General features: G+C 39.3%; 2 protein-coding genes across 6 annotated transcripts in view; one reads left to right on the plus strand and one right to left on the minus strand.

Moving 5' to 3' along the window:
- Positions 1-1,229: 1,229 nt before the first annotated feature.
- Positions 1,230-7,069, minus strand: cldn2 (claudin 2). 2 transcript variants are annotated; one of them, XM_010737306.3, is made up of 3 exons: positions 6,838-7,069; positions 5,063-5,613; positions 1,230-2,540 (listed from the first exon to the last, which is right to left on the minus strand). In XM_010737306.3, the coding sequence occupies exon 3, from the start codon at positions 2,530-2,532 to the stop codon at positions 1,726-1,728; it is 807 nt and encodes a 268-aa protein (XP_010735608.3). In that variant the 5' UTR covers positions 2,533-2,540; positions 5,063-5,613; positions 6,838-7,069; the 3' UTR covers positions 1,230-1,725. The 2 variants fall into 2 exon arrangements, with proteins under 2 accessions (XP_010735608.3, XP_019135102.2); XM_019279557.2 differs by having other exon boundaries at positions 5,063-5,756.
- Positions 7,070-13,462: 6,393 nt separating this feature from the next.
- The window catches only part of clip2 (CAP-GLY domain containing linker protein 2), a 40,986-nt gene continuing 27,463 nt past the window's right edge, over positions 13,463-26,985 (plus strand). For 2 of the 4 annotated variants that reach the window (XM_019279601.2, XM_019279606.2), the window contains exons 1-3: positions 13,596-14,237; positions 15,758-15,983; positions 24,174-24,679. In XM_019279601.2, coding sequence (XP_019135146.2) covers positions 15,869-15,983; positions 24,174-24,679 — 621 coding nt within the window. In that variant the 5' untranslated portion in view covers positions 13,596-14,237; positions 15,758-15,868. Of the gene's footprint in view, positions 14,238-15,757; positions 15,984-24,173; positions 24,680-26,985 lie in introns of all 4 variants that reach the window. The other 2 variants (XM_019279610.2, XM_019279594.2) reach the window with 2 other exon arrangements.

Here is a 26,985-nt window from a genome sequence, read left to right on the forward strand (position 1 = left end):
TTGTGTGTTATATATGTATATATATATATATATATATATATATATATATATATATATATATGTGTGTGTGTGTGTGTGTGTATATATGTGTGTGTGTGTGTGTCCACTTATCTCTGGTGTTCTCTCGGTCAAATGTGCGTTGGTTAAATGAGTTCAGTTCCTGACCGGATTCCAGTTTCTCTTTGCGTCTACAGTATCTGATGAGATCCACCTTTTTTTTTGACTGGAAAGCACTGGATCAACTTGTCTGTTGTGCTATATAAATAATTGACTTTACTTAGGTTTGAATTTCCAAACAGGACTACAGGTCTTGACTACATGGAGTTCTACAATGCTAACAACCTTTGTAAAATGACATGGTTAAAACTCTGAACTCTAGACTGCTCTCAGACATGATAAAACTCCAGACCACAGATTCCATCGCTGATCCAACAATTACCTAATGTACATTTTTACAGTTTTACAAGTGTTATCACAATTTGGTGACTGGAAATTGACCCAATGTACATGTAAGTTTGCGGTCTCACGATCCTCCTAGTCAAATTAAAACTGCTTATTGATCGGACTAAAGTAGTTTGGCTTTGTTTGTTTAAGGTTTGTTTGCGTCGATCTTCTGTTTGCCTTCAGTTCAGGGCTGTGATCTTTTTCTCATTCCACACTGTAAAAAAAACTCACATTAGTCTTTATTTATTAACAGCTGCTCTATAAAAGAGCCTTCATTTGCCAGTTAATGTTTGTTTATACCTTATATGTGAGAAAGGAAATACTTTACTGATATTTCTGTAGCTATTACACCCAAATATGGAATTTATATGGATTTCTTCTGAGCAGCTTCTTTGTTGCCTGTCACATAGCAAGAATGATTTTCATTTTTGGTCCAAATAGTAAAACACATTTCACACCAATTTAGGGTCACCAATTAACCTATTACGTGCATGTTTTTGGACTGTGGGAGGAAGCCAGAGTACCCGGAGAGAACCCACACAGACACTAGACCCAAGCTATTTCCAGCACACCCTAAGTCAAGTCTTTAACCTCAAGTTTGAGTCTGAAGTCATTGATTTTCTGTCAAGTTGCAAATAATCAAAACATCCATCCACCTTAAATCCACATCAAACATCAACTGCATATGTGTAATGTGTAAATTAAACTTTATTTTCATTTCCTTAAAATAAAAATTAATGTCTGCATGGATCATGCAGCAAAATTTACAACAAAAAAATCATTGCATTGGTTTATTTTATGTATAAAAAGAACATGACAAGATAATAGCAAATTTTAATAATGTAATAATCTGGATCTCTGGAGGTGTATGTTCACTGTACATATCAAAAACATGTTGTTCTTTGTTTTAAACATTTTAAAATGAGTTGGTTAATCTTCAACACATCTGTGTAGTTTGAACATTTATGTTGCTTCTCTACATTACAGCTGAGTGTCTGTCAAAGTGATGAAAATGTATAACTTCCTACACTTAGGAAAATATCAAACATTTACAGAGAAAACACTGTAAAATAGTTTGTTGCAGTCTGCAGTATGCCACAATTCCGCTTTATTTAACAAAAATCTTCTTTATGTCTTCCTCATACATTTGTATGCTGTGTGTTTCATTTGTCTTCGTCAAGCACATAGTGATAACATTCGATTAAAGACATATAAATACATGTAATCAAATGTAAGTTGTTGAAAGACCACATATAAACGTGTGATGGAGTGGCGGTGACCTTAGACATATCCTGTGATGTCATATCCTGCCGCAGTGGGCTTCTTGGTTCCTTGGACTCCATGTGTACTCAACTGGGAGCTGCCACTGGTACTACGAAGCAACGTCTGCCCCCTGCTGCCTGCCTGCAGTGTGGGGTTGCGGTAGGTCTGTGAGGTTGTCCGTAGACCAGTACCCGCCATGCCACCTCCTATTGGATAGGGATACCCGCCACCAGGCCGCCTCCCACGCCCACCATCCTGCTCATCGCAGCATGACACACACAGCAATCCCCCTCCCAGCATGGAGATGAGTGCAGAGGCCAGACCAACATACAAACACTCCCCGATTTCAAACTTCATGCTGGCAGGTAAAGCGGGTTGGTAAAAGGTCTGGACCACCTCGTGTGTGGTCCACGCCACAGGTATGAGCGCCAGGAAGCCTGCAGCAAGGAATAAGCCCCCACCAGCGCCTGCCACACGACTCTTAACTGCACCTGTGCCATCCATGCAGATAGTACACTGCATCCCCGGGACCGCCACAGCAATGGCGAGGACAGACAACACAAGGGAGATGACCATTAGGGCACGAGAGGCCTGTAAGTCGGAAGGCAGGGCCAGCATGGAGTTGTAGGTCTCACACTGGAAGGCTCCCGTGCTCTGGTAGACACACTCCATCCACAGGCCCCTCATGTTTGCCACGGCCGTGACAATGTTGGAGCCGATGTGAGCAGAAATCTGCCAGTATGGCAAGACGGTAGCGACCAGCGTGCCCAGCATCCCCAGCAGGCCCAGGAAGAAGCCCATCAGCTCCAGAGCTGCTGATGCCATGGCAACAACTGTGATGAAGGAGACCCAAAAACAAACACAGAGAAGAAATAAACAAAGTGATCCAGCAGGGTGGGTTCCTGTTGAACCTATGAAGAATAATTTGTCTGTAGCAGATGGGTGGATTTCTGCCACAATCATGGCAGAGTGTCTGTAACAGTTTCTGACTTGTAAATAGCAGACATTCATTCAAGGTGATTAAAGCCAAATATAATGGGCTTTATTGTCAATCCACTGTATTTTTTAACATCCACGAAGCCAACTCTGCACTCATATTGTTTTAATTTGCCCTTGAATGATATAAATGTGCAGACAATGTCAGGTGAGTCAGCCAATACTAAAAACACACGCCAGAAAAATAGCATTGCCTGAACGTTTGCACAGTGTTATTTATATCAGTTAGTTCCCAAATGGTGTGATGAATTTACATTTCTCTCCTAATTGAGGTTACTGTCAGAAGTTGTAGCCTCTGGTCAACTAACCTGAACAAGCAACTGGTTTGAGGCTTTGTAAGCTCGCTAGGAGGTTGATGTGAAATGTTTGCACTGCTTGGTTGCTCGTCAGTTACGACCTGCAAGATATGATGACATTTGTGTCTCTAGGACAACTTTGTGGCAAAGTCCACTCATCTGGCAATGATCGAGTTAACATTTAGTTAAAACAAACCCAACAAATACTACCACAGTACCTTTCAAATTAAAATACTTTGCACAAAGATGATAGTGGACAAATTAACACTTCATGAAATATGATGTAAAATGGGCTGATAAAAGCATGTCCTACATGTCTTTACAATAGAACACAATGTACGTACCCAGGATTAATGAAATTTAAAATACTGACATTGTTTTTAGCGCACGTAAGCTAAACTACCATGTCCTTTGTCATTATTGTTGCATATTTTTGAGAAGAAGCAAACATTTTTGGAGGGAAACCACCTACAAGAAGCAGATTATAACTCTTTGTATCCAGTGTTTTGGAAAATATCCACCCTGTTATGTTTAATTATAGCAAACTGATTGTAATTTTGAAAATATGGTTAAAGTTAAAAATCTTCCACGCATTAGCCTGTTGTTCATTACCTGAGTCGTAACAGCTGACTTAAGCATAAAATGTCTCCTCCTGTTACTGGGACATATACAGTGAGGATATTTAGGCATTTCTGATTAATTTATTATGCATTTATTTGTGGATATTTTTAAGATATTTTCAAAAAAAGATTAGTTCAAATGCACATTGTGATGCAGACCCTAGAAGAAGGCAGGAATAACTCAACAGAGAGAAAGCAAGGTGGAGAAAGGACAGACAAAAAATAGTCACCTCTATGAAAGAAAAACAGAGCAGACAGACTCTAAGTGACCTAACTCCTTTTAGTCCACTTTATCTGAACAGTACAATTTCGCTATAAGACGGTCTGGTTATGTGTGAATGTGTGTCTATCTGTAAGTGAATAATAAAGAAACACTTTTGGAATGACCCAATCAAATGTGCATTGTAGAAAGCACCCTAGTTAGGTTATACAAATATAAAAAATAACAACATACAGTGATGTGATCTCAGTGTAGTAGGTGAAGTATGGAGGTTAATTTAAATCTTATTGGTACAAACTGTGATGTGGTACTAACCAAAAAACTCAACTTAATGGAGTGCTGCAGTAACTGAATGGTTAAGGTTAACAGTGACCACTCCTCCTCCAAGTCCTAACAATCCCTTAAAGCCAGAAAATGCTCCACAACTAGTGTAAGGTTTGTAGTCACTTGCAGGGAGCGAATAGAGAAAACCATATCACAACTTCACAAATGAAGTCTAATTCCATTAAAATTAAGTTTCATTCTAAAAGAAATGTGTCTAAAATTACATTTTGCTTTAAAATAGATCATGTATTGTAAGGTTGCTACATTTACAGGGTCAAGTAAAGGTCTTTTTAGCTTTTCAAAAATGTAAATTGCGCATTCAACACTCACGCCAAGGAGCTTATGTTTCGTTGTTTGTCTGTTAGCAGGATTATGTAACTACAGGCCCGAAGAACCTGTTAAATTTTCATTATGCTAATTTATTTTTTCTCTCTGGTTAACATTGTGAGATAGGTCAGTTGTAATACAGACATATATAGTAGACGGTCATAGATTAATGCGCTGTTGGCCTTACAACAGGGTTTGGCCTATGTTACATGTGAATAATTTGATCAAAGTTATTAGAGTATAGTATTTTGAGGTGGACCAATATATATTTTTCTCAAAGTTTAACAACCCTCCTTCAGACAAAGTGATAAAATGATGGAAAGTTTTGCATTTTTAGAAGAAATACATGCTGAAATGACACCAATTAGTACGAACGTGTACATCATTTAAATGCAAATATATTCATCTTTCTAATTGAATAACTGTATTACTCCTTTTCCACAAGGTCTTAACATTATTGTGTACCTCATAACATCTTGTCACTTGAAAATACAGAAATATGTACCTCCACCACACGCACACTCACTCACATACACATACACTCGCATGAGCAGCCCACTTTCATACATTACCTGAGAGTGCCGCAGGTTACTGAAGAGCCAGACGCTGGACTAGTTGAAGATTTGATTATGTTCGTTTGCTGCAGGAGCTGAAGTTGCAGGTGGAGCGGGAAGATGAGGAGGTAGAGGGTGAAGCCTGCAGCATGTACATCCACTGGTATTTCTGTTGAACCTGCTCTTGCTTCTCCAGTCGAAAAAAAAAATTGTTCTTTTCTTTTTTTTCTTGCTTGCTGTGTCAGACTCTGACTGCTTCCTCAGACCTTGACATAGTCGCAGTTGTTGTGCTGCTGCTGTACTTGTAAATGGCACTTATACTGTGCTGGCTGCATTGAAATCAAGCGAGCCAAAAAACATTTTTAGAGCAAATGCTAAGAAGAAATACAGTCCTTTGAGTTTGATATACTGCCTGTTGCAAAAGACTATCCACTTAAAACAATGCAGGACAATAGGCACCGTTACAGTCTGTGCTCCTGCATGTTGTCTCTCGTCTCTGTCTGGGTCAGATGCTCTTGCTGTCTTTGTTTAAGTGTGTGATCGCTGTCCTTCATCCAGACCTTCACCTCCTGTCATGTGCACACAGACACACAGTGACACCTCTGACAGTGACACGCATCCTCATTGCCAACCAGGTTAATCATTGCCCCATAGGTCATTTCTCCAAAAACAAGCGGCTCAGTCCTAAAAGAACGAAACGTTCAGCTGTTGCCTGTAAGAGTATGGATATTTCAGGATATTAGTTTGAGTGAAAAAATGTTTCATTCAGCATGTGTCATATTGCTGTAATGGAAAGAAAAGAACTCAGAAATCCTTTCATGGTATTGGGTCTTTGTTAAGTCTGCAGAAATCCTAAAAATTGCTTCTTCTTTTTTTTTCTTTTTTTTCTATTTTTAATTAAAATCGGCAATGGAATAAAGAAGCCTGAAGCAAAAAGAATGAGGAATGAAGAGAGATTCAGTGCTTTGAATTCATTTGTATCTTTATTTAATTATATTGTTTTGTTTATTTTCAATCTTTTATTTTGGCTCTCTCACCAAAGACATTTCCCTCCTCCCTGTGTGACACGTGATGATAGAGAAAGACAGTATTAAACAATGTGATCGTCGTTTATCGTCATATCTCCATTAAAGTTTATAGTTAAAGTTATTACTACTGTGTATCTGTCCACCTGCCCATCCTTTACTCAGCTGGTCGCGGCAGATGACCGACCAACCACTGATGAGCTGAAAGGAAATTTTTCCTTGCCAGCTTCACTAAGTGCTTGCTCACGGTGCGAATTGTTGAGTCTGTGTAAATAATTTTTATTATGATTATAGTCTAGACCTGCTCCAGAGGGAAAGTGTCAGTCAAATTCATCTTTAACTTTTATGATGTGTTTTGTTTCTTTTCGCCTGTTTTTGTTCAATTCTGTTTTAATCACTTATTATTAAGTTATCATTTAAAGACAGCATAAGGATTGAACATGGGCAAACGTAATCATGATTATTATCATTTAACTTTTCATCAATCTAATTTCAACTATTTTTTAAAATTCTCTTTTTACCATAATTGATTACAGTTAAACATATAATATAATTATTTTGACGGCACATTCTGAGACGGACTCCATACCACAACAGTTTTTACCCCACCATAACATATCCTGAATTTACTGCTCATTTAAGCTGACAGCAAATTTGGCTGCCTCCTGCATGTCACCATCCATCAATTGTATGCTGGGTTGTCCATTCGGAGACTGCTGATGCAGAGAGCTACAGAAACATGACATCATAAAAACAAATCATACATACCATGTCAGTGTGCCTCCAGATGACAGATAAACAGACACGCTCTCCCCTGTCGGTCAGTGATGGTGTCATCTAAACTGTTTACATGTCCCATTAGGGTCTGCATGTCAGTAGTTACAGTCATCCAGTTTGCTGCTGATCCTGTTCTGAATCTGGAGCCTTTAGTTTCTAATCCCTCCAACCGGCCCTCACATAACCGCAGCATCATAATGGGATTAGCATGTAATCCAGTCACTTCCCCTACATGAAGTGGACTGAGAGGGCAACGTCCACACACTCAGAAACACTGAGCCATTATTATAAATCACAGAGGGGCATTATCTGGATACACTGCATATTAATGAAGCAGCTCAGGTCAGCCAGAGACCCTTTGTTATACTGTTGTGGCGGGTTGTTACTATGACTGAACGAGAGGAACACTGAGTACAATTAAAACATCATAACAATCAAAGTTCGAGAAACTTGTGGTTATGTAATTTTGTATGTGTAAGTATGTGGACATGTGATTGTGATTGAACATATCATTTTAAAAACACTGATTTGCAACACTCCCTATTCTTCTCGGAAAGTGTGCTACAAGACTTTGGAACCTGGCTGCAGGGATTTGCTCATTCAGCCACATGAACATTAGTGAAGTCAAGCATTGTTGCTGGGCGGGGGACAGAGGACAGGACCCTGTGGTGGCCAATCAAGTTCTTCTACACAAAACTGGAAAGAAAAAAAATCTTTTGGGAGCTTGCTTTGTGCTGTTGTGTTGGAAAACAAAAGGGCCAAACACAAACTGTTGCCACAAAAGAATTGTAAGATGATGTTCTCAGGTCTTCCTCACTGCAGCACAAAATACTCCAACTAGTCTAAAATGCACCTGCCTACCCCTCATGGAAGACAAGAAATAGATGGGGGAAAAATAAACAAAGATTTTTGTGCTCCCCCAAAGAATTTTTGCTTTTCCCCTAGAAACGTTTGCATTACCCCAAGAAAACTTCCCATTACTCCAAGAAACGTTTGTGTTCCCCTTAGAAACATTTTTGTCACAGAGAGAAACTTTTGTGTTTCCCCAGCAAACATTTGTGTTTCCTTGAGGAACACTTGCACTCCCCCAAGAAACTTTTGCATTACCCCAACCAACTTCTGTGTTCTTTTGATTTCCCCAAGAAATGTTGATGTTACCCCAAGAAAATTTCCCTTACTACAAAAAACTTTTGTTTTCCACTGAGAAATGATATGTGTTCCCATAACAAACCTTTGTGTTACCCAGATAAACTTTTGTGTTTTCCCACCAAACATTTGTGTTCCCTTGAGGAACACTTACGTTCCCCTAAGAAGCCTTTGCGTTCCCCCAAGGAAGTTTCGCGTTACCATGTAAAACTTTTTGAGTTCCCCTGAGAAACTCTTGTGTTTCTTCTAAAAACATTTAGGTTCCCCTAAGAAAGTTTTGCATTACCTTTTACCATTTCTGTCTACAGTCCCATATAAACTCAGCAGGACACAGGCTATCTAATTATCATTAAGATCATTAACCACAAATGGAGAGCATTTTCATTCTGAGCTCATTTCATCCAGCATTTTTGCATTAATCCAAGAAACTTTTGTGTTCCCCCAGGACACTTGTGTTCTCCCTAGAAATAGTTCAAGTGTCAAAGCACTTCTAGGTAATTGCTCAGTTGTGCAACAGCAAACCAAAACTGTAGAGATCATAGAGTTTTCACATTGGCTCTTAAACACAAAGAAAGTCAGTGCTTAGTTTTAGGCATGGTTTTTAAATCAGTGACAGTAGATATTGTCAACAAAAAAAAAGTACTCATGCTTGGACCTAGTTGACTGTGGAGTAACTGTGAAGTGTCAAATACCCAGAGTTTGAGTGCATTTTCCGTTCTGTTCTGTGTATAAAGTTATAAAAGTTTGTACAGTAATCACTGAGGCCTGGCCTCAAGACACACTCTGCTCCTGTTACATAGCTACCACTATTCTTACAGGAACAGAAAAATTGGAACCCATAACACAGATTGTGTTCTCACTTCACTGGCTGCATTTCATTCAGGCTAGAAAGCCTCTGCTTATTACTGACAAAACCACCTACCTGGATTGCAGTTGTTGTCATCTCTGTAACTTCTCAGTCCATATTCCCCCACATACACCCAGATGACAAGGCTATCTAAATATCATGAAGATTAATAACCACAGGTGGAGAGCATTTTCATTCTGAGCTCCTTCACTGTGGAATAATTTATCACACTTGATCAGGCAAACACCATTGACACCTTTAAATGGAGCCTGAAAAACCCATCTACTTTCACTGGCTTGAATAATTTTTTATGGACTTTTTGGGGGCATTTTTGTCTTCATTTGGTTGTGACATGATGAAGAGACAGACAGTAAACAGGGAGAGAGAGGAGTTGGGTAGCCAGTGTTAGGGGCTTTGGGTCAGACTTAGAGGGCTGAGATGAGATCCTTGCCTGTGGCCACTGGTTATGGGATTTGGGTTGGGCTCAGACACACTTCCCTTCCACCACTCCTCATTCCCCATCCTTCAATCTCTGTATCTCAGGTCTGTTCATGCAATAATACCATCTGAGAAACCACATTAAATCAGAGAGATGAATACATGAACAAACACACCAATGATCCAAAGAATCCATATCCAAAGTACTGTTTAATTACTTTCTCCACCCACAAGTGTACTTGTCCTTTAGGTAAGCCCATCTAGAATAATGGGATGGAGGTTTCTCAATTTCTCCATCATTTGCTGGAGAATTTGATTGTTGGTTCAGTTTGGATAAAATATCTGATCGTGTTTCTGTCCAGTTCTGTAAAACAAAGTATCCGGTCACTATTGTCTCAACAGGATAACTAAGAGTTTGAACATGTCTAATATGTTTGTTAGGAAGCAAGATGAAAGAAAAATAGCAGGAATTATTAAATCTGTGGCCTCAGAAATCCAAAAATAAAAGAGATCTTGAAGAGTTTCAAACAGCTCTGAAGTTCTCTGGGGCCGACAAGGATGTAGCTAGTGGCTCATCTCATTAGATGGCAATAATGAGTCAAAACATTTTTTAATCATCAACAGCCGTGACATGCAACATACACATTAATATATTTCCAAATATTTTGACATGTATATGAACATGTACCCAGTATCAGGTGTCAACAAAATCAAATGAAAAAGCTTCACTGAATCAGTTCTGTTTTCAAATGTAAATGTATTAATATGAATATATCAGAAATTTCAAATCACAAATATTTTAGAAAAACTGCAGGCCTAGTGTGGATATTTTAGTAGCAATAAGGAACATGCACTTTCTGGAAATATTAGGTTTTCTTGTGGATTTCTGTTGTAAATGGGTCCATTTCTTCATCAGCGTCAGCTCCAAACCTCAAGCACCTCAACTCATTACTCATATATGGCTTCAGGTGTAGCACACACAGAAATGATTGTGACAGGTAAAAAAAATATGATTAAGTCTCACATAAACAATGTACTGTATTCAGAGTCTTTACTCTCTGCCAAACAGCTTCACCCTGCATTAGAAAAGTGTAGTTGAAACAACCAAAGAGTTCACATAGAATAGAATACAACAGACATTGTACAACAGACATACTGTAAACACAACAAAATTACAAGGGGCTTCAACAAGGTGCTGGTCCTAATATAGGTATATATATATATATATATGTATGTATATATAAATACAAATCCAATGCTTTGTATATGCTATACAAAAATACAACAGTGAATGCTGCACAGGACGTTATGAAGGTAAAGTTATTGCTGAGTCTGTCTGTCTTGGCTCTAGTGCACCTGTAGCGTCTGCCAGAGGGCAACAGGTCAAACGGGCGGTGGGCGGGATGGGTGTTGTCTCTCGTAATGGTCTGCACTCTGCAGAGGCAGCGAGATGTGTAAATGTCTTTGAGGGAGAGGAGGGGGCAGCCCACAATATTCTGCGCTGTCTTAACCACTCTCTGGAGCTTCTTCCGGTCTGCCTCAGTGCAGAGGGAGAACCACACCGAGGAGCAGTAGGATGCTCTCATAACAATGTCTTAGCATCAGGGAGAATAAAACTTGAATTTGTCAAAATTGAGCCTAATATATGTTTGTAAATCATTTTTTTAAAAGCAATGCAAAGACAGAATTGTATAAATGTATAAGTTCCTAAAAATATCTCTGATGCAATATAAACAATAAATAATGTGCTCAAAATTCATCCAAATCACTCATTTTACAAATTTCCTGCAGTTATTGTATTCACTGTTATGAAATATCAATTCAATTCATCAGGTGTCATCAGTTTACAAATGATAGAAAAAGGGTCCCTATAGAAAATATATTAGGATTGGGTACTGCTGTAGTTAAATTATTTAAATAGCTTTGGTGACCTCTGGTGGTCACTAGAAAGATTGCACTGTTAAATATGACAAAAAAAATTACTCAGCCAATGTTCAAATTGTAACTTAAAGTCTGTGTAAAGTCAAAATAAATGTGTGTTCTGAGTTTGTCAAACTAAAGATGAAAGTGTTATTAACCATCCAGACAAATTTGAATGGCCAAAAATAAATAATTATGAAATTAGGTGTCAAAATCAGGTAGAAATTAGCAGTATTCTCAGCTCCAGGACTGTGGGGGCATGTCCACCGAATCCGCCCAGCACAATATGCAAATTTTATGTTAATGATCACGCAATCTCGTTTTACGACTGACCACAAAATCCTGGACTGAAAACTGGTGAAAAACAGTTTGAACCTCTAACTCCACACTCCACTCAAAGTCTTTTTACATGTTTTTAGCAATTATTTTCCAACATATTTATTGTGTTTTGACAGAAAACATGGAATTGCCTTTACACAGACTTTAAGCTAACAAAAAGATCCAAGTAGCCCCAACATTATTTATCAATTATTGATCAACCAGATTTCCATTACGGTCCCATCCAATAGCTACTAGTAGAAGTGACTGTTTTCATAAAAATATACTTCTTTATATGTCCACTGCTATATTTGAGAGCAGAGTGCACAAAGTATAGGCCTATTGTCACCACCTGCAAGGATAAAGGAGGTTGTGTTGTTAGAAAGCCTCTGTGTTCCCTCCTCTGTCAGCTAAATGGACTGTATGGGCATGACCCGCCTGCAAAGTGCCAGCTTTGTGTTGTGTGGTTGAACTACAACACAATGCAGTGTGCCAGCAGTTGAATGTGCCTCACTGTATACTATGAAGCAGGTTTAGTCACCATATCTGCTACATAAACGCTTGATTTTAGTCACTTTTAGGTAGAGCCATTCTAACTGGTACTCTACTTTCAAGTATTGGAAAAGATGTGGATCCTTTGCGGACTAGAGGCATGCCAAATTATGCCTGGGTGCTCAAACAATTCGTCTAATGGTACCCACCTGTCAAAGCGACTATGCTGGCATGCATAACTTTAAGCCTTAACACTATTTGAATTGGTGAGTTAGTATGTACAGTTGGCATGAACGGAGAAATTAACTATAGAGACCAAAACTGTTTTTTGTACCAGGCTGTAAACATGTTTATTTCTGCTGTGAAGTTTGACATTTAAACATGGGGGCTTATGGAGATTGACTTGTTCTGTAGCCAGCCTCAAGTGGCCATTTGATGAACTGCAGGTTTTGGCACTCCTACATTGGCTTTACTTCACAGCCACGTGAAATGTTAGTGTTTGTACCACAAGCCTTTTAGACTACCAGGAAGAGGGAGTATTCTGGACTGCGGTTCAGGGCGACACAGACAGGAAGCTGGAGCTGGTGTTGTGCCAGAACCAGAGCTGAGCAAGCGGGCAATGTAAGTAGGCTCAGCAGTGGTATTGCACTGTGAAACTGGGTGTACTAAACTGCAAAAATAGCAATAGTTTTATGCAATGTTGCATCCATTTGCAAAGCAAATAATTGTATTCTCCAAAAAAATCTGGAATTATTCCTTTAAGGGAGTAACAATGCAGACATAGACAAAGACAACAACACATGACAAGGCAAACCACAGGGAGGAGGTGGTGTTACTTTGAGACAAATGACATCAAACAGTGAAGTCAGTGTACAGTTTAACAGCAGAGGTCTCTATTTCGCGGCACAGCTGTCAAACTGGGGCACTCCTAGTAGCAGACAAACTGACCAATCACAGTGCTCCCCACTGCAGACATTCATGTCCACTGACCAATCCAAACGATTCATAAACCAGCCGGAAAAGAAATCCATATGGACGGGTTTGGCCCAACCCACAGGATGAGAGAAATATGAGAATGAATCGCCCACACGTGTATATGTATCATATATGGGTTCATGAGTATGAACTTCATAACTGTCCCTATCATTATGACATATATACAGTATGGTTCAGATACATCAGTCTCAGGAGAACCCTACACCAGACTTCATTCAGATTTTTCTCTATTTAATGTTTCCTTAATTACTGGACAAAGTAAAGGAGTACTTTTATGAAATTAAAAAACATTAGTGAAACATTAGAAACCACTCTTTAATTCGGCTTTCATATATTGTCTTAAAAAGCTCTGTATTTGTTATTTTTCTGACTTTTTATAAATGGCGTGCCAGATGTTTTCCAGTTAAAGACGCAGGATGAAGAAACACAAGGGAGCTTCGTCATAAATGTGGGATGTTACTGACCAAAAATGTCTCCTATTTTTTTTGTTGATTTTATGACAGCCGAATAAACTAAAGCAACATAGATAACAGGAAACGATGCTGAGTCATGCTTTGTGACTCATCTATTTTGACCCATGAACACGGGGGCCAGTTTAAATCCCCATACTTTCAAAGGGAGTACGTCACGGAGAGAGAGCTGGAGCTCAGACTTGTAGTTCACTCTCATCATCATACCCCCAGGAGGCTCTGCTGCTTCCCCAGCCCCTTTGTTCAGTCTAGCCGGTGGGTTGAGTCACACAGGGAGGCTGTGCTAAAACCCAACAAATCCATACCACTGTGGGAAACACCGACAGGAGCTTGGAAAAAAAAAATATAACCGAGGAGTCCGGTTTAATGAGAGGAAGAAGGCGTCAGGAAAAAAAAAAAAAGTTGCTTTTGAGTGTTGCTGATGCTGCGTTTCGCTTAGAAAAACCGTGTGTGTGCCAGCGCTCGGCTGCGATACATGTCGGCGTCTCCTCGGTAGCTTTCTCCGGCTATCATCCCTGCTCAGAGAATGAACCGGCAGGCTAAGTGCTAAAGGTCTACTGCAGACACTGTGCAGTTGTTGCCATCATCCGCTTGATCCACGCTGACTCTCCCTTTCAGTTTCTGCTCAGCATCCATATTTGCATCCCAGGGAGTGGCAACCACTAATCCCCCCCTTTTTTTTTTCCTCCTCCCTGGCAAGAAAATTGAAAGTTGGGCCGGTTGGCAGGACACTGATCGGACGCTCTAATTTCACACCAGAAAAGGTGAGTGATTTATTTTTTTATTATCATTATAATAAGATGCTTTTGTGTCTTGTGCAGGGAGCAGACTCAGGAGGGGGTTTTAAAGTGAAGGGCAGTCTGGACCACGTTGCCGCAGTAGCTACAACAATAGATCAAACTGGCGTTGTGTTACATTTTGTTGAGGTGCGCATTATCATCCCGATGCTTTCATCCTGTTTTTTCTTTTTTTTTGGACTGCAATCTGATGCCGCTTATGAAAATGAATCCAGGCCCTTTTATGAAGAAAAAGCTCAAAGGCCTTTTTTATTTTTTATTTTTACTTCAGTCATAGCATCATTCACGACAGGTTTATTAGACTGGATTGCTTTTATTTTAATGATCTGAATGAGGGTGGATATCATGAATTATGATTAATAAGCCTGGAATCTGCTCGCTTTCTCCTTCCTAACTGCCTAGTGTCTAGTTTAAAAGCCTCAACCAGATGTGTGTTGTTTATTGTAGCCTATAACAGCATTATATCTTCTTAATGGCTTTTGGGCCATGATTTGTAGGCCATGCTCCACTTGAGCACCGGCCTACATTGGCTCTGTCATATTATCAGTTGAAATTGATAAGTTTAATGAAGCATGAAAGAAGCAGTGGAGTGTTATTAATATTAATAATAACGCATGCACTTAATGACAATCACTATAATAACAGGCTTGTTGTGATCATATACGTTACAGTCGGATTGCCAAAGTCACAACGTAACTTTAAACATGTCAGCTTTCATCTGTAGGAGTTTGGTGCTCCAGCTGAAGGCTTCCTTGCCTTGCTCAAGGGCACCACAGCAACAGCGGTAGTACTAATTTGGAATCAAGCCGGCACAAGCTCCAGGTTGCTTTTATGAGCAGCCAACAACACAAAGCGTGAACATATTCATACCCAGAAATAAGTGGATAAGTGCTTGTCATTATTGGCATCCATTCGGGGGTAAATGCGAGGGAGGGCTTCACGATTCCTGAATGTAAACATATCCCATGATTCTCTGCTTTTTCTCTGTCACATCAGAGGACCAAGGTTTCTTTACATTTTTTTCTTTTTTCTTGCCAACCCTTTGCTAAGTTTTTTGTCCTTTTTTGGAGTCAGCAGTGATTCAACAACCCAACGGTGATCTTTCTGTTCCACATCGTTTCATTTGAAGGATTTCAAGAGCCTTAAAAAGAAGAAGTATCAGGATTTTCACGAGACAAAAAAAGGCAGAAAAATGACCAGAAAACACACCTCAGTGGGAGGTCCTATAGGCTTGCACAGATCAAGTATGCACAAAACATAGTTTCCATGTCATAATAAGATGGGAAATTGCACAAAAACGTTGGAAACATACTTTTGCATTGTTCTAATGTAGACTGAATGTCAACAGTCTGCTCCATTCATACAGTTCTTGGTTGTTGCATGCATCTTTTAGACCACCCCTCATTCTGCTTATTTACCTGCAATTTCTGTTAATTATTCCCACATTTATAACCCTATAAACGCCCTCCTTTCTCATTCTCCAACAGCTAAACATGGAGAGAGACAGCCACCACTCCCACATCTAGTGCCTGATCCACAAGCCTTCTTCACCCAGGGAGGAGCTCTCAGGTCCCGGGCCATCTCCCTGCTACTGTAGAATGAATATGCTCAAGTCCAGCGGACTGAAAATCCCTGGCCGGGGGCCCAAACATTCCAGCCCAGTGGGAAGGACCTCAGCGGGTGGAACATCCAGCCCAGTCGTCCCTAAAGACAGTAAGTTACTTCCTCCTTCTGACCCCTGTGGAAAAATAAAAGGGATTTATTTTTTTCCAGTGATTTCTTCTCATCACCGGAAGTGGCTTAGCTGATTTTATTCATGCTATGACTCAGTGGAGCAAAACTACATTAGATGATACACACATGGAAGCTGGGAGGTGTTTTCTTTAACTTAATCTGAAGATCTCAAATGCAACTTCTGCAGCAGAAAAAAATAAATACTGAATCCAAGCACGTATGACTGAAAGTTGTTGAATCTAATGGCACCAAGTGTTGATATAACTCCTTATATATATATTCTGTATGACACTATATTTACTCACCAGGGTTTACTAACTTTATCCCACAGGAACATAAAAAAATGATCTAAGGTCCGGACAATGTCAATAAGCCAAAAAAGCAACAGATTCTTTCATCAGTCTACATTTTAACACTCCAGATTATGTGCGTATTAAAAATTAGGATGACCTGAAATTCCTGTCCTGTTGTTCAGGAGATATTTTCCTGGCAAATCAAAACAGAGCAACCCCTTGTGACTGGACTACCACCTATGAAAAATTTCAATGGATCTGCGCTCAGTTCAGCTAGTGCTTTAAGTTCTGTTAGAATAGAATATAAAGAATATTGTCGTATTTTAATGGGATAATAATGTTTCAGCCAGGCAGGAAGACTTTCTCATTATGGCAAATATATGTAATCATTAGCTGCTTTGATGGTTTTGTGTAGTTTTTCTCTTGCGTGTTGATTTTAAAGCTGCACTAATCAGTTTTTTTAAACATTAAAACATAAAATAACGTGAAATGTAAAATGGTGTATCCCTCGGCTCTTTGGACAATTTTAGTGTCTTTCAGCTTATTGTTTTGGTATTTACAGCTATTTTGACTGAAGAATTGCTGATAATCCCGTTGCTCTATGTCTGTCTGGTGGCATATCAAGTTCATAAGATGATAATTTATCAGTGTTTGAAATTTGTTAATGCTTTTTTTTATTTTTCTATTTAATTATTACCGGATAGGACGTTTTTGTGAAAGGGAAGAATTTGCCAACAAAATACCATTTCAGTTTTTAATATGATGATCATTTATAGAATGAAATATTTTTTAGGGGCCACAGCACCAAAACACAACCCTTAGAAGCATTATCATCCACCAGCAGGGAACACAGAAGTCTAAAAATACAATATAGCTTCATTATAATTAAAAGAACATAGAGAAGAGTACAGCTTTAAAAGACAAGGGTGGTGACCTTCTGTATTTGTCACGACCAAATACACTAATAAACTGCAATTTCAAGCAAGTATTGTCTTTGTATTCAAAGATGATCTCATTTCTTCATTATGAAAGTCGTAAAGTATTGAGAGATGGGCTGTTGGTTTTCGTCTCTTGATGGGAAGTATAGAGTATGTCTATTCTCCTTTATGAGAAATCTGAACTGAACCCGCCTGCACGACTTTGACCTTTGCAGCTACTGAAAAAATGACCCAAAATTAGACACGTCGGGGGGAAAAAAAACATTCAGAATCCAAATTACAACCTCTGTCTGCAAAAAGTAATCACAGCTGTTCTCACCCTAAAATGCAGCCGTGCTGTTTATCCTCCCCGGTTTTATCCTCACATGACAGCCCCGTCCCACCGGCTTCACACGCACACGTTAGATCTGTCTCTGCTAAATTACAGCTCCGCTGGCAGAGCAGAAGAATAGCCAGCCTTCTCTGGCTTGATACTATGCTTGTTTCTCATTAGCATCAGTGTGTATGTGAGGCCTTTTTTATCAGAGGCAGCTACGAGTGTGTCATGGTTCATGTTGAGGAATTTCATGAGAGCGAGGGAAGGAAAAACAGAGCTGCAGCTATTTAAGTTAACACAGGAAGTGTTTCCTTTACTGCTCTTACATCATTTCTGATGACTGCCAGCAATGCTATTTCATATTAGGCTAATGGTTTTCTAAGTTTTAAATGGCAGGCTTAAGCTGTAGAGAGGGAAGACTCCTTCTATAAGCTATTTAAACACGTATTTAAACCTGTTTTTGCCTCCCAGGAATTACAAAAACACTGTATATTAAAAAACTGTATCATTACTTTGCCTGCTGAAAGGATAATATGTGTTTTACAAAATTGGTCTATTTTATCTGCAACCAAAAACATAACTTTTGGTTAAAGCCTTTTATACAACATTTAGAGTGAAGAATGAACAGAAATGACTTCCTTTCATTTATTTGAATACATTTCATCCGAATTTAACCGATACACCAAAAAAGTTGATCTGAAGCTTGTTGCCCAGGGCTCATCAACTGTTTGGTAGCTGTCCATATGTGAGCAGTGTTCATCTAAATACTTGCCTGTGATTTGTTTGTACCACACGTGAACTCATTAGTTAACTCCACATCCTGTTTATCCAAAAAAAGAAAAATACACAGTCAGCACGTAGCATTGTTTTCATTTCCAAATGTAGTGCTTTCTGCTCGTCAGACCCTTTTATCATTGGCTGTTTTAGACTAATGACATTCACATAACAGATATCCAGAATTAATTTAGATGCTTTGTAGACATGTTGAAATGAATTATGACTATATATATTATGTTAAATTAAAGATATGCCAGAAACAAATTCTATAAATTTATAGACATCCATACATTTTGTCTAGCTGGAACTACATTGACGATATCTTGAAGTTTAATTTTCAATGGTCACATTGACTTGTTGTGACTAGTTAATATAAAATAATATAATAATATAAAATGGAATTATGTAATTATTACATTGTAAGGATGAAATGTCTTCCCTAAATAACCTTTTTAAGCATATCTGCGATGTGTAAAATTTGTCTTTAGTGTCTTAAATTCAAGATATGTCCAATGTTTAGTTGAAATTTTACTAGACTTTTAATAATTAAGATATCTTTTAATGAACCGTCTAATTGAAGATGTCAGAAATCAGAAGTACATTGAATTGAAGTTGATAATTTGAACGGAATTATCTGAAAATCACATCTCCAGATTCAAAACTGAATTGTAGATTCATTCTTACTGGTCAGAATATAAACAGAGATATCTTGAAGGAAAGTATAAAATATGTTTATGATGATAATTTAAGCATATTGACTATATGTATGCACTGTAAATATAAAGCTTGGTCAGCAGCTAGTTAGCTTAGCTTAGCATAGCCAGTCCCCCCCTGGAAACAGCTAGCCTGGCTTTGTCTAAAGGTAAAACATATCCTACTAGTACCCCTAAAATAATGCCATGGATCAATGATTATCATGGTTGATTTATTATTTTCAACGATATCCCTCTTGTTAGTTCAAGTTGGCTGCAAAATGCTAATAAGATATCTGTGGGAGTAGTTTCCTGCCCTAGATAACACTGACCTAGCTGTTTGTTGGTTTTAGCTGGGAAGATTGTGAGAAGGGGCCACTGTGTCAAAAGTTGGCAGAGTTTACTTCACTGAATTTAAAGAACTGTTTCACCGTCCAGAGAAAGCTGTAGTCAATGGGGGAATAGAGGGAAGTATCGGAGCCTTCCTTCTAGCTGCTTCTGATGTGAAAATAAGAGAGCGGTGCCACCTCTCACAATGCCACGTCTCCGTGACCTTGGAAGATAGATTCTAGGCAAAAATATTTCAGTCACAGTCGTAGGCTGTTGCCTTTTTGGAGGCATACAGCTTCCACTTTAAAGTTCCAATGTGTAAGATTTAGATTTAGTACAAAAGGTGACAAGAATGGTGAGAGTGAACTAAATCAGTAAATGTGTAGCCGCAAAACCAAAACACGTGCTGAAAGATGCTAAAACTATCAGTAGTGCTGAGGGGAACTGCTGAGTTGGGTTTTAATCCTTTGTGGGTCATTAAGAGATTCCACATTTACATTACACAAGCTTCTTTGATCCACTGTTAACACATTGATTATTGCAACTTTAGGATTAACTTTAACCGGATCAGCATGTCCACAGTACTGTCCTTAACGATGAGTTCTACATCGATTAGAGCAGATTTAAATTAAAACTTACATCAAGATGGCAGAGAGGTAGATGACTTTCAGATAAGGTCAGCGGCAGCATATTAAATTAAATATCTTTCCAGAATGAAAATAATTGTTAGTTGAAGCCCTATTCAGGGTGAATGGTTTGTACCTTAGACCTAACCATTACTTTGTGACAGCAGGTTAAATTTGATTTGATTTGACTTGCTTTCTGACATAAATGAAGTCCTCTTTCATAGGAAATACATGTTAAGCATAACAAATGTTCATAAAGGGATCACATACATATAAACTAGAGGAAAATGCATTTTGCATTTCAGTGAAGTGTTAATTCTACAGATGCTTTCATCTTGTGCAGCATCTAAAAGCAAACCTTGTAAACTAGAAAAAGGTTTTACTATGCAGAGTGAGCAAACTGAACAGCTCTTCAATCAAGGTATGTATCATTTAATGTAATATAGTGAAATTAAATTGATTTAGCCCAACAGAGGGAAATCTCTACTTCAGAATAATCCACTAAATGAAACCTAACAAATCAAAGAGTCCTGTAAATCCAATATTTACATACAGCAAGCAGACCTGCTCATTTTTTTGCAGCATTGCCCACAATGGCCAGACACACCCAGTCAGTGATATTAAAAGGGAAACTACCTTATGAGAAACACCCAAAACCACAGTTGGATCCTGTCTTCTGTGTGTGTCCCATAATAGTTATTTCACAGTTAAATGCTGGGTTACTGGTAAGATGTACCTGCAGATTGTATACCGTATAACTGCTTGATAGCAGCAGTTGTTCTAAAACTTGCAGTTCACTGACATCAAAGCTGGTGACTGGCATTCCTGTGTGAGTGTCAATAAAGAGGACAGTGCAGTCCTTCTAGATAAACCAAATTCACTCAAAGAATATTGGAGCTATTTATCAGTTTCATATCCTCTTCCAAGACAGCGTGTGCTTTGTTAGAAAACTCCAACGTCATTCCCCAAAAGCAAAGTTAACTCTCCTAACTGGCCTGTTAACTGTCAGTGAACATATATCACAATGCTCTGTTTTGTCCCCTCTCTCTTGCTCTACCACTCATATGCAACCGTCATTCCCATTGCTTTCATCTCTGTCCTGCAAACAAACTATCAAAGCACGTGAGTTCACATGAAGAACCAGATATCCTGGCAGAATAAAGCTAAACGAATCAAATACAAAGACGTACCAAAATAAATTATTCTGCTACCATTTAACACTGAAAGATTGGGATGTATACACCCTGTATTAATGCATCTGTGCATCTACGTCTACATATGTTAAAATAGATTGACTGAAAATTAGAGATCAATGTGATTTAAGAAGATGATAACACTTCTTAAATGTTTGTGTTTTTCAATCAAATGTCGGACTTCACACTTTAGTTGTGCGTTCCCTTAATGTGTAAAATGAAATACTGTACATTTGAAAGCAAGACACTGATCAAAAGTCAAAAACATCGAAGCTCAACCCCCTCCATCTGTTAGTCTGCTCTGCTCAGCCAGCTGCCGCGACCGCTGCTGTAGACAACGACACAGAATCGGCCTCGACTAAGCCCGATTTAAACCAAAAGGAACAAGTTAGAGGAAGATGATAGCCATTGTGGAAAATGATCATAAATAAGCAGAGTTAAAGAGGCCAGAGAAAGAGGTGTGTGTGTGTGCGTGTGTGTGTAGCCAAAGTGGGGAGAGATGGAGGGGAGGGGGGGGATAATTGGGGGGAAGACGAGGAGGAGGAGGGATAGGCGAAAGCTGTGGAGGTTTCATTGTGCGGAGCTGATGAATAGTGGGATTCAGATGGTGGTGGGAGGTGGCCAAGCACAATAGTGAAAGTAAGGGCTGTGTTTCTAGTCTTCCTTCTGCCGAGGATCCTTTTACCCTCACTCTCCTGTTGCCTCAGCAACCCAAAATCATGGGTTAGGTTTTTTAAACGCTACCCTGGGTCTGCCGGCCTTGATCACATGTTACACTGGTTGATCCGATGTGTTCCTTAGAAAAAAATAATTGTATGCCTTCTGCCCTCAAATGTGCATGAAGGTGCACAGTGATGCAACGGGCTAAACACACTTCAAATAAATGTTGAAGACACCGGATTTCTTTTGAAGTTTTTTTTACTGGAAGCAGTTGTGCTTGAGTTGGCTCGATGATTTACTTAATAATAGTGAGCAGTAAACTGAGATTTCGGACACTTACTAATCATCATCAGTTTGCGTCATCTCTAACAGCCGTTGAGTCGCCAACTGTAATTTTCAACTTTGGCTGTGGACATGTTGCAGGGCCTAATTAATAGAGACTGTAATGTGATTGATTCTACACATGGTAGATTCATATTTACGTTTCCTCACAATCATGGGATATTTTAAGAATGTGAAAGAAAGAAATCATGGTTTGGGTTGAAATATATTTCACACTGGAAATGAAGTCCATCCACCCCTACCTCTTCCTCCCTGCATGGACTTTGTTACTCTTTATACTACAGTCTTCCTTTGCTCCTGGTACTGACATACTATGTAACTACATAATTATTGCACTAATTTGAACTAAAGCCATGATCTTTTCCTCAACCAAACCAACTAGTTTTACTTAGGGAAGGGATTTCTGATCCTTTGTAGACAGTGGTATCTAAAAAATCAATTGGATGTTGGTCGATCTCATGCCTTGATTGAGGGATGATGGGAATTAAAAACATCAACAAACTCTTCAAACTAGGGTTAGGGAGGTTAGTTTGAGTTCAAGTACTGTGTTGTCTGCAATTGACATACCTTGTCATTTTTACTCATATAAAATATATAAGTAGTAGTTCACCTGGTCATGGTCTTAAATCCTTACCACAGTGGCCAAGTTTCAATACTGATCTGTGGTCCTTTGCTGCATGTCACCCCCCTTCTCTCATCCCAATTTCCTGTCTTATCTGCACTAGAAAAAATATGTGTAGTGCACTAGGTGGTAAAGAGGGAGTGAGTTCAGCCAAAGTCAGTAAAGTACACGCTGTAAAACTGTGCCAGTAGTGGTTGCTTGTTAAATGTGTCAGTCATTAAACAGGCAGGTAAGGATAGCAACAGACCAAAACACCATGACCTTGTTAGCAGTAAGGTTTCTTTGGCTGGAGTACCTAATCCAGCTGTGGTTCCAGCTGCACAGAACTCTGAAATATGGGTCAAACACAGAGTGAGTTATGGATGATGATGATGTTATCTGACAGTTTGCCCTGAGCAACATTCATTTTGACACTTTACTGATTAACGAGGGACCTGAGTGCTCCCATGTTAGGATTGTCAATATCTTTTGCACCGCTGATTTATGTCATGTTTTAAGCGCAAAATGCAGCAAAGAACAAACTTTACTCCACATACGGACATGAGCAAATAGACTAAACCTTTAAAGAGGCTTCAAATGTCTCCCGTAAACACCTACAGCATATTGCAGTTGGGCAGTTCATCTTAAAGATAATCACTTGAGACCAGCAAGAACTTTTCCCCAAAATAAACACCCAGAAGCAGCACATTTCTCAAAACTTTAATTCTATTATCAACTCAAAATCTCTTTGAAGTCGTATCAATTTGCATTTGTGATGAATGCATCTCACATCACAACATATGGCAGCAATTGAGGCATAAAGTACAACCATTGGGGCCCACGGAGCCCCAGGCCCTCTCTCAGGGTGTCGAGGAGACAGCCCTGGCACCAACCATTCCTGCACACACACATACACACACACACACATACAGATAAACGCAGACTTTTACTGGCAGTGCGGTGCAGTAGACCGCGTGCTAATGGTGCCCTGCTCAGTTTACAGGCTGCTGTGGAAAAAAACAGAGACCCAGCTCATCGATGTGTCAAACAGGCGATATCACAGGCAGGGTTAATCACCGGCAAATCACAGATACCATTTCTCTGACCCACTTTTCAGGAGGAATTAGAGTAACACCTCATTTTGCTGTTCTGGATGCTGCCACACGAGAAGTTTTCTTTTTTTTTTGCCAGCATGACACGGTCAAATAGGATGAATAGTGTGAAGGCGATACTTCTAGACTGTGAATGAGGATGTTCTTACAATGTATGCAGTGTTTACAACGACCCTTCAATGAGGAGGGTGTTAGCAATCATTACAATAAGAAGTATTGAGTATTAAATAAACACTTGTGCTGGTCTACAACATGGCAAATATTATATAATGTTTTTCTTTTTCACCAGATTGTCCACTCAAGCCCACCACACCAACAAAAATCTCCGAAGAGGGCGACGATGTTTTGGGGGATTACACAGTCGGCGAACAAGTCTGGGTCAACGGTGTCAAACCAGGAGCTATCGCCTACCTGGGGGAGACCCAGTTTGCCCCCGGACAGTGGGCAGGCGTGATACTGAATGACCTAGTTGGCAAAAACGATGGTTCAGTGGGCGGAGTGCGCTACTTTGAATGCCAGCCCCTCCAGGGCATCTTCACGCGACCCTCGAAGCTCACCCGACAGCCGGTCGGAGAGGGAAGTGACAGCCACTCCACTGACTCACTCTCTGCCCAGAATCAGACTCAGCAAGGTGGCAGTGGTGCCCCCCCTGGCCAGCGGGTGGTGGTGCCACTCAGAGAGGGTCTGCTCAACAGTGCAGTGAAAACAGGCAATGAGTCAGGGTCCAATATGTCTGACAGCGGTTCGGTTAAGAAAGGAGGGGATAAGGATCTTCGAGTTGGAGATCGAGTTTTGGTGAGTAATTTTGTTATGGATGACAAATGGTGTGTTATATGGAGTATCATTCAATAAAAAATTTAACAGAGGTTTAAAATATATCTGGCAGGGCAAGGGAATATCAAAAGGCTGTAGAAATAAGTCAGTTGGAGGTGTAGTCAAAGTAAACTCACAGTGATGTCACCCACTGGTTTGTGGACAACCATGTTGAAGTCTCAAGTTTTGCATTTTGGACAATGCCATTGTGTTTTTTTGGAGCAATATGGTAATAGAATATTTATTCATATTTGATCAACTAGACAGTTTTAGCTGAATGTTGCGCTGGATGGACTCACTGAGAATGACCAATCACAATGTAGCTACGCTCTAAAGAATACCCCCTTTTATCTTATCTATTTTACTCTAAATACCATAATTTACAAAATGAACATCATGCTGTGTGAAAGAAGACTACTACAGATTGAGATAATAAACTCATGAAGAAACTGTTTTTTGGTATTTAGGTAATAAATCAAGTGAGATGTATGGTCATTTCTCCATTAGGCTCAATACAATCTGACTTTTTTGTTGCAGCCATTGAAGCTGTCCTCTACTGGCCATTAGTAGAATGCAGATTTGAGTCACTTCCGTATTTGGCTTCACTTCAGACTTGGAAACTCTGTCCACTAATTATATTATCAATGAGTATAGGGGAATCTTTTATCTAACCTATTTGTTACAGAAACTGTTCACGTCAGCAAAGACATTGTGTCATGGAAATTTACGCAAATGCCGTAATGGGAACCTTGGGTATCATTAGTTGCCCAAAATCTGTGCTTGATATTTTCATCTAACATCTATAATTTTACTATTTGTGCAAATCTGGAAATTACAATTTAAATAGATTTTCCTTAAATATCTGAGAACATAATCCAGAGTAGCTGGAAGTGATCTTTTAAGCTCCCTGTGGATGGCTAATTACGGTTTCATGAAGCCCTCAGTAAATATGGATTCATGCAGTGTAATGTGATTCAATGTTTATCCCCAGAGGAAAAGTTCTGCTTTTCCTTATTCTGTTTATTAGAATTTGGTACTATTATGCCTTGCCCAACAAAAGATGGTGATTATTTAGCATGTCAAAGCTAGGAAAGAACATTTCTTTTCCCTGTTTTTACTTATTTCCTCATGCCCCTATCAGCATATATAATGTTCACTGCATATAATTATTGGTCCTGGGTCACATTGCTTTCCATTAACTGATAGGCACAGGGGATAGTTGCATCAGATTCTGCGCTGTTGGTAACAGGCAGCTCCAGAAGCATTCGTCCTGGTCAATATTGTAAATCACTCCGGATTACTTTCAGCACTTAAGAGAGGAGAGACCACTGCTGACACATTGATCAGTAAATCCATCTATTTTCTAAGCCTCTCCCGTGTAATCTATCTATCTTACTGCGGGGACTTGGACGTGCTGCCATCCAATTGTCTCACACCCCTCTCTCTTGTTGGAAATACAACACCGCCACCAAAATTTGTTGAAATGAGCACAAAGTGTGAAACTCAGATTACACAAAGCAAAGGTTATTTTTCTTAGCGAGGTATTGAATTATGTGATAGTAGCAGCAGTAGGACACACTGTTTTCACACATTGTTGAACAGGAGGCATATTTAAGCAGTAGTGCCCAGCCTCTTGCGGAAAAGTAATATTTAACTAAATTCAGACTTTGTCGATGTGTGTGTGTTGGTGGCTAAATAGCAGCCATCTAGAGACTGCATCAAGACGATGGTAAAAATGAACTTCTGAAATGTTTCCTTACATGTTCAGAGGCTAAACACATGGTTACTGTCTGTATTTGCCTTTATACTTTTGATGTCTGAGCGTCCACAGGAAGCCATCTTTGCTACTGGAGTTCAGTAGAGGTTAAATTAGTTTTTCCTTGCAGTAAAAATGCATGTGATGTGGCTGGTGGTTTTTCTGGATATCTTGAAAGCCACTCACATGGCCTCTAGTCAGTGAAATTGTCCCTTAAGCATGACACAGTTGTAGTAGTAACAATTTGGTGGTCATGGAGTCTGAATTATTTTATTAAAGAGGATAAGAGATACATTTAAACATATCGTGTTTCAGCCCTCAAAAAGAATGAATGATCCCTTTTCCAAATTTAATTTCATGCAGTATGCGTCATGTAATGGATACACAAGATTCTTGTTCATTACATTCACTTACAAAAGCTTCAAAACAAGTCTTACATTTCGCTACATGCATCTTTATAGCCGTGTTATAAGTAACAAGAACATGCTCTGTCAGGGTGCTACATCGGATGCTAACAAATTTCACAATGACG

This window comes from Larimichthys crocea, chromosome III (genome assembly GCF_000972845.2).
Source record: "Larimichthys crocea isolate SSNF chromosome III, L_crocea_2.0, whole genome shotgun sequence".
NCBI classification, from domain to species: Eukaryota; Metazoa; Chordata; class Actinopteri; family Sciaenidae; genus Larimichthys; species Larimichthys crocea.

What these genes read in the sequence shown, in the direction of transcription:
- cldn2 (XM_010737306.3), bottom strand. Translation starts at nt 2,532, where the DNA reads ATGGCATCAGCAGCTCTGGAGCTGATGGGCTTCTTCCTGGGCCTGCTG.